This window comes from Sinocyclocheilus grahami, unplaced genomic scaffold (assembly GCF_001515645.1).
Source record: "Sinocyclocheilus grahami isolate Dianchi unplaced genomic scaffold, SAMN03320097.WGS_v1.1 scaffold710.1, whole genome shotgun sequence".
NCBI classification, from domain to species: domain Eukaryota; kingdom Metazoa; phylum Chordata; class Actinopteri; order Cypriniformes; family Cyprinidae; genus Sinocyclocheilus; species Sinocyclocheilus grahami.
The window spans coordinates 634,224-648,102 of record NW_015505889.1 but is presented as its reverse complement, the minus strand read 5'-3'; the positions used below and the strand labels follow the sequence as shown (position 1 = coordinate 648,102).

Sequence of the window (13,879 nt, the reverse complement as noted above, 5' to 3'; positions counted from 1 at the left end):
TTCAAACACGCACAATTGTTTTGGAAAATCCCTTTACACTTCTTGGCTTGCAGAATCCCCAGCTTTGCCCCAAACATCCTGAAAAAAAATCTCTGGCTTCACAACATCCTGCAAAATATGGTTTGTAGTGGCTTATCGTGTTAATTGTAAAGTATTGATGGATTGAAAAAGATGGATTGAATGTAGGGCTGGGAGATATGGCCTAAAAAAAATCCCCGATTTTTTTCCACAAAAAATTTGATTTATGATTTAAATCGATTTTTCCCTCCCTACTTAAAATCAATCTGCAGATGACAAAGAAATTGTTCAAAACAAGTTTTAACTTTATTTTGTTTTGATTTTCCCTTCTGGGATTTGTTCTGGATTTCCCCCTTGGGGTTAAAGTGCAAACAGAAACAACAAGCCAAAAAGACATGATGGCAGGCCCTGCCATTGTAAACAGTGAAAATGCAACATAAAGTAACATAACATAAAATGTAACATAACATTCTTATCATACCGGATACAGTTTCTAAATGTTTGTAAGACTGTAGGTCAGTGGTCTTCACAATTTTTTTCATGGGAACCACACTGATAGGGCAAAGTCAGTCAGAGAGCCACCGCGAAGTATCAAAAGTTACATCTAGTCATAAATAGCATGTCTTTTTATCAATTTGTCATCCCTGATATGCAATGCAAAAGGGGCCATCATTCTTTATCATTTACCAGTCAAATTTGTATCTGAGAAAGTATCTGAGCTGGAAAGGTCTTAAGTTATTACATTTTTTTTTTATACTAGCCCATCATGTATCTCACCATCCAAGTGCACATTCGGCGTTAAGAGATTAAAACTGCCAACTCCGCAGTTAGTGTCATGGACGTTGGACAGAGCAAGTGTAAATATCTTTTCTAGTCTATAATTCCATCTTGTAATGCCGTTGTTTTAGGATTTTTTTAATATATATAAATTATTATTTGTAATAGATCAGACGCTGTTTGACTGTGTCTACACACCAGACGCGGCGACAGTTGTTTTGCCGCGCCCCGCTGCGCTAAAAGTCTGTCTACACTGGTTGACACTACAGTTGCAAATCATCTGAACGTAGTGTCAGTACAGTTCGTCATAAATAGAACAAGGCATCAGTTTACTGATGGGGATCGTGGTGCGTCGCATCGTGCAGCATCCAGTGTAGACAACATCACTGGGTTCTATTGTCTTTTGTCGGATTGCGCCACTCACGTGGAGCTGATCTGACGATCTGAATGAGAGAGAGAGAGAGAGAGAGATGCAGAGCAGGGCGACGCGAGGAACAGGATTGAGAACCGCTGCTTTAGAACATTGGTTTTGAAACTTGTGAATCCATTAGAATCGTTAGAAGCCAGAATCGCGATTCATATATGAATAGATTTTTACGTGCACCTCTAGTTTTCTCTTCCTCTTCTCTTATGCAGCACAGCATGGCCTCGCCCCCTTTGCTGCCTTTTCCCGAGGGTGGGGTTTATCTGGGTTTGTTACGTCATGAACCCGGGAAGTAACTTGTTGTAGTCCCTACCAGCCGTTTTTGTAGGCATTAATCTGCCAGTATTTTAAAAGACGATATATATCCGTTTGCATTGGACTTTCAGCTTCGTAACTTTGCAGATATTGTTTATGCTCAAACAGCAACATTACAAACTAACTAACGTTAAAAAAGTGAAATCGCAATCAACCTCCCCTTCAAGAGAAAACCGATTTTCATTCAAACAAATCGACGTAAACTACACATTCGAGTTAATCGATAAAATCGATTTATCGCCCAGCCCTAATTGAAAGATTTGCTGCCAACTAAGAATTCATTCTAATTGTTTTTGCTATTATTTTATATCTGTTTGGTGCATACAGGCGGTCATGGTTGTCCCAAGGGTTGATCATAGGAAGTTTTCTCAGTCTGATAAGAAAGGTGGTCCATTCAGACTAAGAATGAGTCCACACCACGCAACTATAATAATAAAGATGCAGACAATCATATTGTTGGAATCACTTTCAGTGCATTTTTTTCAGCTGATGAATGGCTAAAAACTTTGACAGCCGATCAAAATCCTTCCTTCTTGAATTCAAGTTCTGCACATAAGTGCGCAGTTGGAATAAACAGATCGATATCATCCATTGGTATGGATGCTAATGTTACTGTTATAGTTTTCGTTTTTGCTGTGAACAGGCCTTTATGATCATGAAAGCCACAGAACTGTACTGCAACACTGTAGAATAAATTATTCCTGTGCTTTCAACGTGCAACTTTTTTTTTTTTTTTTACATTTTCATTCAAAATTAATAACAAAGTTGAGTTACAATAGACTTACATTTTCAGCAGACAGTACTGAGAAAATAATCAATTTTTGTTAGATCCACACAGCTTGCAAAGTGAAAAAGTGAATGTTAACTAACATCGATCACAGTTTGAGTTATTGTAAAGAAGAAAGCCAGCAGTTGTTTGGTATCAGTGCACATAGCATCAGATTTGCTACAAGTATTACTAAAGTAAATGGGAAATAGCGGGAGGTAGAGCTGGACTGTGTCGGCTGAGCAGAACACTGACCCCCTGGACAGAAGCCCTCTTCACTTCCCAGCAGGCTGCTTCCACTCTACAGAGTCCTGAGTGCATTCTTCGGTCTTCCCACAGTGCACATTCCCTCTGGCGCATCAGTGCAGTCTAATTACAAATACAAGAAACCCGTTATAGGCATTAGATGTCAAATAAACTGTGCTATTGATTTTGGAGCCCATTAGAAGTTCATATATTGTGCTGCAGTCATAGCACTGAGTAATACTTAAACTGCTCATGTTGAATTCGTAGAAGCTTATTGTTCTACATAACACTTAAGATCGAAACATTTCCATTAGACATGCTCTTGTCATAGCTTTTAATTAAGCACGACTGGGCTTTTGTGAATTTTTTTTCTTTATGGTGGTCTATATGATTCTTTCCTCTATAATTATTTTAATGCAGTCTGGTTTAATTGAAAGAAAAAGCACTTAATCTTCTTAGAAAATGCTTTATGTGCTCTGGCTTACATATTGCAGAATCAGTTAGATACATTAATTCGAAGAAATGTTTTTCATCCAAAAATTGCAGAAGGACATATCCGTTAGAAATCCAATGCACTTGTTAAAAATAGCTATTCAAAAATAGCTTGTCAGACTTCAGGCTATATAACCATTAGTGTAGATGGTATGATTTTTAGGTCATACTGTATGAAAAGTAATGACTTGCTCTGTAATTTGGTCAGTAATAGAAGTTGAGTTGATATTTTCATTGTGATGATGGTGATTTAGCTGCAGGTATTTGATCTGAACCTTGTGAAGACGTGAACCCTGGCCAGTGTAGTATAAGACAAAGCAGTAACGCATTTATGCCTGGCTCTAATGTACAATTGGAAACTGAACATTGTTATTATGGTATCATTGAGATACTTTCATGGTTTGTATATTTTGGCTTAGTTTTTATTTGAATTTTATTTAAAGGTTTAGTAATTTTGTTGTTTTTAATTATTTTTTTTAAATAGGTCTATATAGTTTTTTTTATTCATTTTATTTTAGTACATCAAGTTCAACTAAATGTAAATGAGAAATGCTCACTAAAAAAAACTAACTGAAAATAAGTTTATTCTTTATATTTTATTAAAGTTTGCTTGATTTCAAGTAACAAAAATGTGTTTATGGGTTTTAGTTTTAGTTCTAGTTTAGTGAAGTATAAAAACCCTGACACTGAGGAAAACACGCAAACAGCTTCCACAGTAATAAATATGAAGACCCGAAGTGGCTTCAGGGACTCTGAACAACACTTCAGTTTCACCAAGTTCATATAAGCACAACATAGTGTTCCCCAGACAAATGGTTTGGGAAAAAACTCAATCTGATCCACTACCAAATTGATGCCTTGAACTTTATAACCTTGCCAGCCTTTCTGTAAGAAATTGATAACAGAGAACTTTAGGAACCAGTGAACAGATTAGAAAAGGCTCCATTTAACAAACACGGATTCATTCTATGTATTCTAAGATGTCTCATCCTGTCAGAGAATGACCAGTAAGAGAGATGTCACATACCTGTCCACTAAAGTCCTTCCTGCCTGCCTCAACCAGCACACAATTAAGGTTCTGCACCCTATCACCTGACAAAGCAGGGACAGGCACCTCCAAGAGGCGATAATGACATTGTTCAGCCGTAGGAGGCACGACAGGTGAATCACTCGCCTGCGCAATGACTGATATCTCTGAGCAGTCAACATACTCAGTAGCACTGGACACCTACCAGCCATCCACAGCCATCTCTTCCCTCTTCTCAGTTTCACCAAACTCTGGAACAAAATAAACTACCGGCCAATTCCAAAAAACCCATCCTTGGACTCATTTGTGCCTACAGAGGTGGAGAAATCTATTGGGCTAATGCAAATCTGAGGCAAAGACATCTGAGCATGATGGGCCTTTAGCTGAGCAAGCTCATTATCAAATGTGAGCTTGAATTCTCCTTACTAACTACTCTTTCCTCAAAAACCTAGTTTCTGGCCAACTCAGCCTAAGAGCAGAAGTATTAATGAGCTAAGATGTTTCCTTGCTCTCTGATGCATCTACTTCATGATAATATATGGCTTTAAGAATCTGAAATAAACAGAGTGTCTCAAGTACAGAGGGTGGAAGTGCTCTACATCAAACTTAGCCATTGTTTTAATAGAGAAGAGAACGTGACAAGCTCTGGTGGTGATACAAAGCACCAAGGTGCATGCAAGTTTAATAACAAGTACACAAAACAAGTAAACTCCGCCAATATAATATAATACAAACTCTCTGTCTAGGGGTGCTACACTAGCCAAGGTTCCTGGCTCTGTAATCTAACATCTGTTCCAAAGTGTGTGAATGAGTTGTGTGTGTGTGTCAGTTTATGGGATGCCCAAAAAGACATTTCTCATTTGTGCTGGCCGGGTGACCTTTCTTCCCATCATCTTGGTGCCATTTAAGACTTAGACCAGCTTTGATGTCAAATGGTATAAAGATGCCGTTGTAGTGGGGTGTAAAAAATAGCGAAGATGATGATATTTGGATAAAACAGCAACAGTCTATTATGGGGGTTAATCCAAAGTAGAGAAAACAGCAGGACTCATGCTTCAGTTTCGTGAGGTCAGGTCTAGGACAAAAGCAGTGTGCTTCCATGTGCATCAATATTGTCCATAACCATGTAGCTAATCCTAACAAATATCTGTGTTTAAATATTAACTTGCTAGATTATCACTGAGGTAGCATTGGTTTTACCATTGTTAAGGTTTGTAAGCTTTACACTGTACCATTCAAAAGTTGGGGGTATGCAAGATTTTTTTAATGTTGAAGTAATGAAACAAATTCTCTTTTGCTCCCCAGGGCTGCATATATTTGATCAATCAACTCTTAATTTAATATATTTTAAAATGTAATAATTATTTCTGTGATGGCAAAGCAGAATTTTCATCAGCTGTTACTGTTATAGTTTTCGTTTTTGCTGTGAACAGGCCTTTATGATCATGAAAGCCACAGAACTGTACTGCAACACTGTAGAATTAGCATTGGTTTTACCATTGTTAAGGTTTGTAAGCTTTACACTGTACCATTCAAAAGTTGGGGGTATGCAAGATTTTTTTAATGTTGAAGTAATGAAACAAATTCTCTTTTGCTCCCCAGGGCTGCATATATTTGATCAATCAACTCTTAATTTAATATATTTTAAAATGTAATAATTATTTCTGTGATGGCAAAGCAGAATTTTCATCAGCCATTACTCCAGTCTTCAGTGTCACATGGTCCTTCAGAAATCATTCTAATATGCTGATTTGGTGCTCAAGAAACATTTCATATTATTAGCAATGTTAAAAAATAGTTGTGCTGCTTAATATTTTTGTGGAAACCATGATACTTTTTTGATTATATTTTTGAATAGAAAGTTCAAAAGATCAGCATTTATTTGAAATATAAATATTTTGTAACATTATAAGCATCTTCACTGTGACTTTTAATCAATTGAATGCACTCTTGCTGAATTAAAGTATTAATTTCTTTAAAAAAAAATCATACTAACCCAAACAATTTGAATGCTATTGTAACTCACATCAATAAAAAACAAGAGAATTGCAGAACCAGGTAAGAAGGAAGGTCAACAAGACTTTTCAGAGAAATGATTGTTAGAGAGTGGTTTGGGAATTTTCAGCTACCAACACAGACTGTGGACAAATCCTGCTCAAAAAGCTACAGAGGGTTATGGGAACTTATCCATTTACATCATCCTTCCAAAGTCAATAATGTCAGGAATCTGCTGGGATCATAAATCAGTGTAATTGTAACTCAGACTAAATATAAGACATCATAGCTGATTTATCATTGTAACACCACCCAGCTCATTAATGTATAATTAGGAGAGGGATAGTTGTCAATGTTTTTTTTGTTTTTTTTGGAAGCTAGGAACAAGGCCTCAGCAGCAGGTAAACACTGACATTTATGATGCTGCCTCCAGCAGCTCTTCTCCTGTTCTCTGCTTTGTTGCGGTTAAGATGAAATCTTTAGCCCTGTGTACATTTTGTTCTATATAAAGACCAAAACAGAGGATCAAAGACAAAACATTTCCAAGCCCTACGATGTTGCAGTTCCTGAAATCTAAGATGTTTCGGAGTTGCCTTAATTGAAATCACAGAATTGCTAAGGGCTATGTGGACTTTTGCTGGGATAGCAGCACACACTAGTTTTATTTTAAGTAGGAGAGCTATGAGTCAAATCAAATTAAATGCTCCGCTCTAGTTCTTTTTTAACACAAAGTCCTCTCTCGTTAGAGCAAAGCAGATGTAGCAGGTAGTCATTCTGTGAATAAGATGTGTGATTTTTGTTCCCCTTCCTTCCCCCTCTATTTTAATTTTCTTTTTATGTGTGTGCAAGTTCACTCCCATGCGGTTTTCATAAAAGCAAACTCATTGGTTTTAGTGCAGTGAGAGGATTTTTGTGACACTTGAGACTGTCAATGCAAGGCTGTGATTGTAGTGTTAAGGTGTGCTTTATTTCTCTGTAAATCCTCAGAAGCTGAAGGGCTTTTTCAATGGCTGTAAAGCTCCAGCTTCAAGATAATAATAGATACTTTACACACATACCAGAACCATGGATGCAAAAATGCAACAAGAGTCTATGAATATTCATTTTTCTGATAAATGATGAAGAGGATTTTATGTAAAATGCTTCAACATGTTTAGTATACCCACAGCTATAAAGGAAATGAAATACGCTGCATCTATATCATAGTGAGCGCATAGTGTAAAGCGCTTGCAGCTGCTGCTTCATTACATTATGGCCTCAATAGCATGTCTACATTTAATGAAAAAAAGAGCACAACCTCTTTATTTTATTTTATTATCTTGGGAAAAAAAGTACTTAAAGGGATTCCAATGATATCGTTCCTCTGTAGCATTATTGTTATAGTTGTGGTGTGGACTTAGCTATTCTTTCAGTTGGTATAAATCAGAATTGAAAGCCGTAATTTAAAAGTGTGAAACTTGCCAAGTGCCATAGTCTGTGTTAAAGCCTGTTTACACCAACAAAAATTTTTCTTTTCTCTCTCCCTTTCCCTTCACTATCCATTATATGTTACACGAGTGTGATTAATGCTGTTAAGCTTCAAGACTGTAAACTAAGACCACTTGTTTTGGGCATGTACACTAGGTTAGCAATCTGACAAGTAACTAACATGTTGTCAATGTTGTTCAAATCAATGACCCATGAACTGTCACCAGACACTGAATCCAATGTTACTGCAGGAGGATTGTCCCTATAACATATGTACTGGAAGTCACCTTGAGTAAAAGCATAATCTATAAGAAAATTACTTAGTGTTTTTGGGTAAAGTGCTAGAGTAGATGTTTTTTTGGAAGATGTAGCTGGACTACAGCTAATGTATCTCATTTCTGGTATTTATTTATTTTTTTCTAATGTTCAGGTGCTGTGATATTAATAGTCACTTAAACTGACATCAGGTCTGTGGTTTTGTGCCATTTAAAAGAATATTATCGTAGCAGTGTTTCTTCTCTGTCATCTAAAGGGCTCTTTGTATATATGCGTGTGGAAGCGGGATGTTTGTGCTTTTATGAATGTTTGTGTACTCAGTATTTGTCGACCTTGAAACTAGGTTATTCTGGATGTTTTATTGTTTTTTCCAGGGATGTGTTAATCCACTGCTTCTTTCAATCTGTTCCTTATCCCTGTCTCTCATTCTTGCTCATTTAGTCTCTCAGTGACAAGAGGCACTCTCTCAGACACATTTCCCAAGCTCCTCTGCAGAAGTCATGCCCAGGAAATCTCTGTAACTACTTGTGTCACTGCTACTATTTTCTGTCAGTTAACTGCTTGATGACTTTGTACTGTAGTTTCAGATAGAGTGACTTTGCAAATGACAGAGAGTGTAATTGGAGTGAGTAATTCTGGACTAAACCAGTCTGAGCCCATTGGCTGGGTAGATGGAATGGATCCAGTATAAATATGACTGTAAAAGTCTGATTTATTTCAGTTGTCCAGATGCTCTCTGTCCACAGCAGCTGGAGTCCTGAGCGCTTCGTTTATCATTCTGTGTCAGCCACAAACCCATCTAAACCCTAAATCATAGTGAGGGGCAGGTTCAATTGTGTGATTTTCTTTTTTTTTTCACGTGCTTTATCAATCTAGAATGTAAATAAAATGTAGCTATTGATGAAAGCATTTATATTGAAGCCCGGAAGGGCAATTTTATTTGTGTCTTTATGAGACTATTTCCTATGCTGTTTTTTTCTGCTGTATGGAACAAACAAAATGGCAAAAATATCAATAAATCGCTAATTTTTCAAAAGAGTTTTAATTTCATTTTGCCTTTATCATAGTGAGAGGCAGGTTCAATTGTGTGATTCTCTTTTTTTTTTTCACGTGCTTTATCAATCTAGAATGTAAATAAAATGTAGCTATTGATGAAAGCATTTATATTGAAGCCCGGAAGGGCAATATAAATGTATTTTATTTGTGTCTTTATGAGACTATTTCCTATGCTGTTTTTTTCTGCTGTATGTAACAAACAAAATGGCAAAAATATCAATAAATCGCTAATTTTTCAAAAATCAGTGGCATAGAAAAACATTTTGGAGAATATTTGAAAAATCATTTTTACACCGCAGAAGAAAAGAGTGATATAGGCAGTGGTGCGCATGCGCGACCAAAATAAAAAAATGTGCTGAGTAAATAAGTTCAGACCGTTCATTTCTAAAAGCATAAATCTAAGCTATGCACTGCTTGGTTTCAGAGCAAAACTGAACGTTTTTCATTCAACGACGTGCTTCACTTGGCAGCGCTAAAACCGGCAGTGCATATAATTACTTGCCCACAACCCACCAAAATAAGAGCTTATTTTAGGTTTGAAAATTTTTAAGTGTATTATAAAATAATTTTATTTTTATTTAATACTCACTTTTTATTTTAAAATATAATAGTATTATCACACTTTATTTATTATTTTATTAATAAAAATAAATAATGTGCAACAATGTTATTATTACTATTATTAATTATCTTATTTTTTGTAGTTCTATTTAATGGCCATTAATGTGCAGTGTGAGCACCAAACCAAATTTCCAGGTGCTCTCATGAGAACCAGACTGAAACGACTTGTGTGCACCCCTGAATATAGGTAAGAGACAGAGGGAGGCATTTACAAACATTCAGGTGATTATTATTTTATTGATTTCTATGTGATACACACTTGAGCATTGAATGCAAATACCACATTCAGAACTGCAGGTGGTGACTTTTCATCATCACTATTATTGCTCTTTTTTTTTTAATCAAAAACCAGTTTCCCTCTTCCTCTCTCCCAGCTCCTGTTGGCCTGCAGTGAATGAGTGGGCATGAGTGACTGTGGGTGGATGGACGTGTGTGTGTATGTGTGTCAGAGAGTGAAATGCAGGTCTTGCTGGGCAGCAGCCTCATCACTGCACTAAAATACTACCCTATTTAATTAACACACTCCTGCTTAAATCTCCCCTCCTGTCCTCTCAGACTCTCTTGACCTTACTCGGTGAGCACATGCACACAGATACACAAATACACACTGGGTGATTAAAACGAATCCATCTTTCTAAATGTGCATAATGACTTGCAGTCACCTGCCAAAACTCACCTGCTCTTGTTTAGCTTGTGCCCTCACACTTTTTCCAGCGCCGTCCGCACACACACTCGTTCTCCAGCGAAATGACAAACACTTCAATCACACGCTCACATTCTAAATCACAAATAGCCCTAATTACACCTCCCACACACACGCACCTAATGCTTTATTCAGAGACCTCTGCGCAATGACACACGTTGATGCATGAGACCAGAGCAGCACGTTATTGTTCTGTTAATGCTTTGAATAAGTCGCTTCATCTAAACAGTTGTTATGAATCAGCTGTCTCCGCTCACTTACATTTGTGTTGTAATATCCCTGTTTACACAGTGTTTGTTTTCTGAATATTACTACCATTCTGTTTGTTGAAAGATGGCTTCATCAGGATGCAAATTGCCATGGAAACAGTAAAGGATTATGCTATGTGTATAACAGAAAATGAAAACAGGAATCGCAATTAATTTTGGAGTTGACGTGGTTTCCAGAGCAGAAACATTATAATTTTCTCTCTGCATCCTGCTTGGCAGAATGGTAGTACTAGATGTCTTTTATGTGTGTGTGTGTGTGAGGTTTATGTGCTGAAATGAGAAGGGTACATACTCTCTCTCTCTCTCTCTCTCGCTCTCTCTCTCCCTCTCTCTCTCCTGCCACTCTGCTCTCTTATTCATTAGTGTGGGCTGAACAGATGTGGCTTTCTGTTAGTCGCTAAATCACTTTTATTGTGGCTCAACTTATGGCAATTCTGCAGCTTCTGCTAATTTAGCAAAAAGGTTGTTACACAGAGTACTGCTCGTGTGCAAACAGAGATTTGGATGCGAAATATAAATCTGGCAGATGCAGAGGCTGACAATGCAATCAGTTTTTGGCAAATTTTACGAGCATGCTAGTTTAATGACCTTGCTCTAAAAAGTGGAGTTTAATGTTTAGTTTAAATACAGCAGATTTGCTTTTCAATATTTAACATTTAAAGCTCCTTTAACTATAACTATGTTTAAAGCATTCCCTGTTTTTCACTACTCCAAAACAAAATGTATGTGTTGGTTTGGACTAGAGACGTGATATTTTTGCAGTCATAATAGTATTGGTATGTAAATGTAAAATTTTAGTATCAGTCCAGTGAGTGAAAGTGGCCATTATATTTGATCTAATACATTATATTCAAATGACCATGTGATTGCACATTATTTCTAGTTGGCTTACCTATTCTTAAACACAAATAGATGAATTGTTTACTCACAGTATGTAGATTTATCTTTTTTTTCTCCCTCCATTTAACTTTAAATTAAATTGTACATCTTCCATTTAATCTTCATAAAAAGATATTTGGCTGTACGTATTTTAAAATATTTTCAAAGCAATTTTAATCTGTATGTGATGTTTGGTGTTATTTGAAACATGTAATGTAATCAGTCTGGCAAAATGTAGATTATTACTGTATCTAATATTGGCCAATATACATTGCCTTCAAAATCCAAATAATCATCGGTTATCATTACCAGGCGCAGTTTCCATATTGGTGCAACCCTAATTTAGACTCTTGTGTCTGATTTCTTTTTTAGCGTCGGTAAATGTGTTGGTGCCCAACTGTAAGATCTACAATGATGCGAGCTGTGATATCTCAGCAGACGGGCAGCTGCTTGCTGTGTTCATTCCCAGCAGTCAGAGGGGTTTTCCTGATGAGGGCATCTTGGCTGTGTACTCCCTGGCCCCACACAACCTGGGAGAGATGCTCTACTCCAAGAGATTTGGTGAGTGACCCTGAGACATGAACCGCTCGACCTCATAAGGGCTGTTAGTTTTGTAAAAACATGACTCTCCTCCCTGTGCTGACGAGCGTTTAAGACACTGATTGAGCCATCAGAGCTGAAATTATTTTAAACTTGTGCTTAATTAAATCGAATGCAAAGGGACACGACTGTTTGCATTGTGCACTCACTTTCCCTCTAATTGGCTGAACAAACAGCAGTGATGGAGCTCTTTTAGAGCAGCTTTAATTAGATAGTCCCCATTTAAAAGCCAAATGAAGGCAGGGCTGGGACCAGGCTGCTAATGGAAACCAATGATGAGGAAGTATGAGTCCTGCTTGTTTTAGATTAAAGTGATTTGAAACGCTGTTCTCTCTCTCCCTCTCCCTCTATGCGGTTTGGTCATCACCATTGGCTGTACAGGCCTCAAGGAACTATCATTCATCCTATCCAGTAACAGTGGATTAATGAGAGCAATCAACCAGGGTCCTCAATACTAAATCGTTCGTTTCCATTTGCTGATCACATCGCTAGCACTCTTTGGCTCATGCACACGCCAAGCAAGGCTGATTTCTAAAGTTAAATGGCTATGAAATTCAATTAGGTTTTAGGATGAAAAATTATATTAGCTATAATTACAGTCTGAGCAGGTCTAAGTGTGAACTTTTCTAATTTCACGCTTAACAGATTGGTCTGAATCCTCTGCTTATAATGTTTACAGCAATTAATAATGTACAAAATGAACATTTTTGTATTAATAGGGTTCAAAATATTTTCATTGGATTTTCATAATTTTAGTTCAGTTTTTTTCACAATAGGCTTACTGCCATGATTTGACTATTTATATGTAGTTACTGCTTAGCTAGCTCATTCAGTGCATTGCTTTATTATATTGCCGCTTTAACAAAAAGTCATGTATCCCAGTCTTGTTGAAATTGTTTCACACAATTGTGGTGATTTTCTAATGGTTTGGCTTAGCCTGTAGTTTTCAGTCAACGTTTCCATGCGTATTTGTCACAGGTCCAAATGCCATCTCTGTCAGTTTGTCTCCGATGGGTCGTTACGTGATGGTGGGTCTGGCGTCTCGCCGCATCCTGCTTCATCAGATCACTGATCACATGGTGGCACAGGTCTTCAGACTGCAGCAGCCCCACGGAGGAGAGACGTCCATGAGGGTATGTCACTGCTGACGTCACATCTTCTTCTTAGAGACTGCCGCAGCTCTCAATACCGTCACGATGTAAAACAAAATATGTGACCATGTCTTAAGACAAAAGAAAGCACTATTTGTTTCTAGAAATCTAAACCACAATACCTCCTTAAAATTAAATTAAACTCTGTGAAGGTAAGCTGGAAATCTGTACACGTATCTTACAATAATAATAAAAAAAAAACAATTAGATGGCCTTCTTATATAGGATGTCAGTTATTCAGTGTAATAAATTGATCAAGGTCAACAAATAAAAATGAGCTGGCGCCAATAGCCTCGTGGGCAACGCACCGACATATAGCGCTGTTGCGCTTCAGCCATCCCAAGTTTGAGTCCCGGCTCACGGACCTTTCCCGATCCTGTCCCCCCTCTCTCTCCTACTTCGCTTCCTGTCTCATTACTGTCTTGTCATAATAAAGGCAAAAACGCCAAAAATAAATCTTAAATAAAAATAAATGAATAAAATAGACACTTTTAAATAATAAAAAAGTAAACAAATAAAAAAATTGTCTTCTAAAAGCAGGACTTCCATCTAAATATTTATAACAAAAAGTACTGTATTTTTTTAAATGAAATCACAAATTTTCCATTTAAATGTTTTCCAAATCATTCTCAAAGTGAAGACTCCAGATGGATCATAAAACCCATTTACTACACTTTTTTCCCTCCATTTTTAGTCAATGTAGTCATTCCTTTCATGACGTGTGATTATTGTGATGTTTGGTTATTACTGGTGGTCTGCCCTATGTAGATCAGCTCTCTGTGCTCTCTACAGCAGAG

General features: G+C 37.2%; 1 protein-coding gene across 3 annotated transcripts in view; it reads left to right on the top strand.

Moving 5' to 3' along the window:
* ambra1a (autophagy/beclin-1 regulator 1a) overlaps nucleotides 1–13,879 on the top strand; it is a 91,511-nt gene that overhangs the window by 34,392 nt on the left and 43,240 nt on the right. For all 3 annotated transcript variants that reach the window (XM_016244198.1, XM_016244199.1, XM_016244197.1), the window contains 2 exons: nucleotides 11,704–11,892; nucleotides 12,910–13,064. In XM_016244198.1, coding sequence (XP_016099684.1) covers nucleotides 11,704–11,892; nucleotides 12,910–13,064 — 344 coding nt within the window. The remainder of the gene's footprint in view (nucleotides 1–11,703; nucleotides 11,893–12,909; nucleotides 13,065–13,879) is intronic.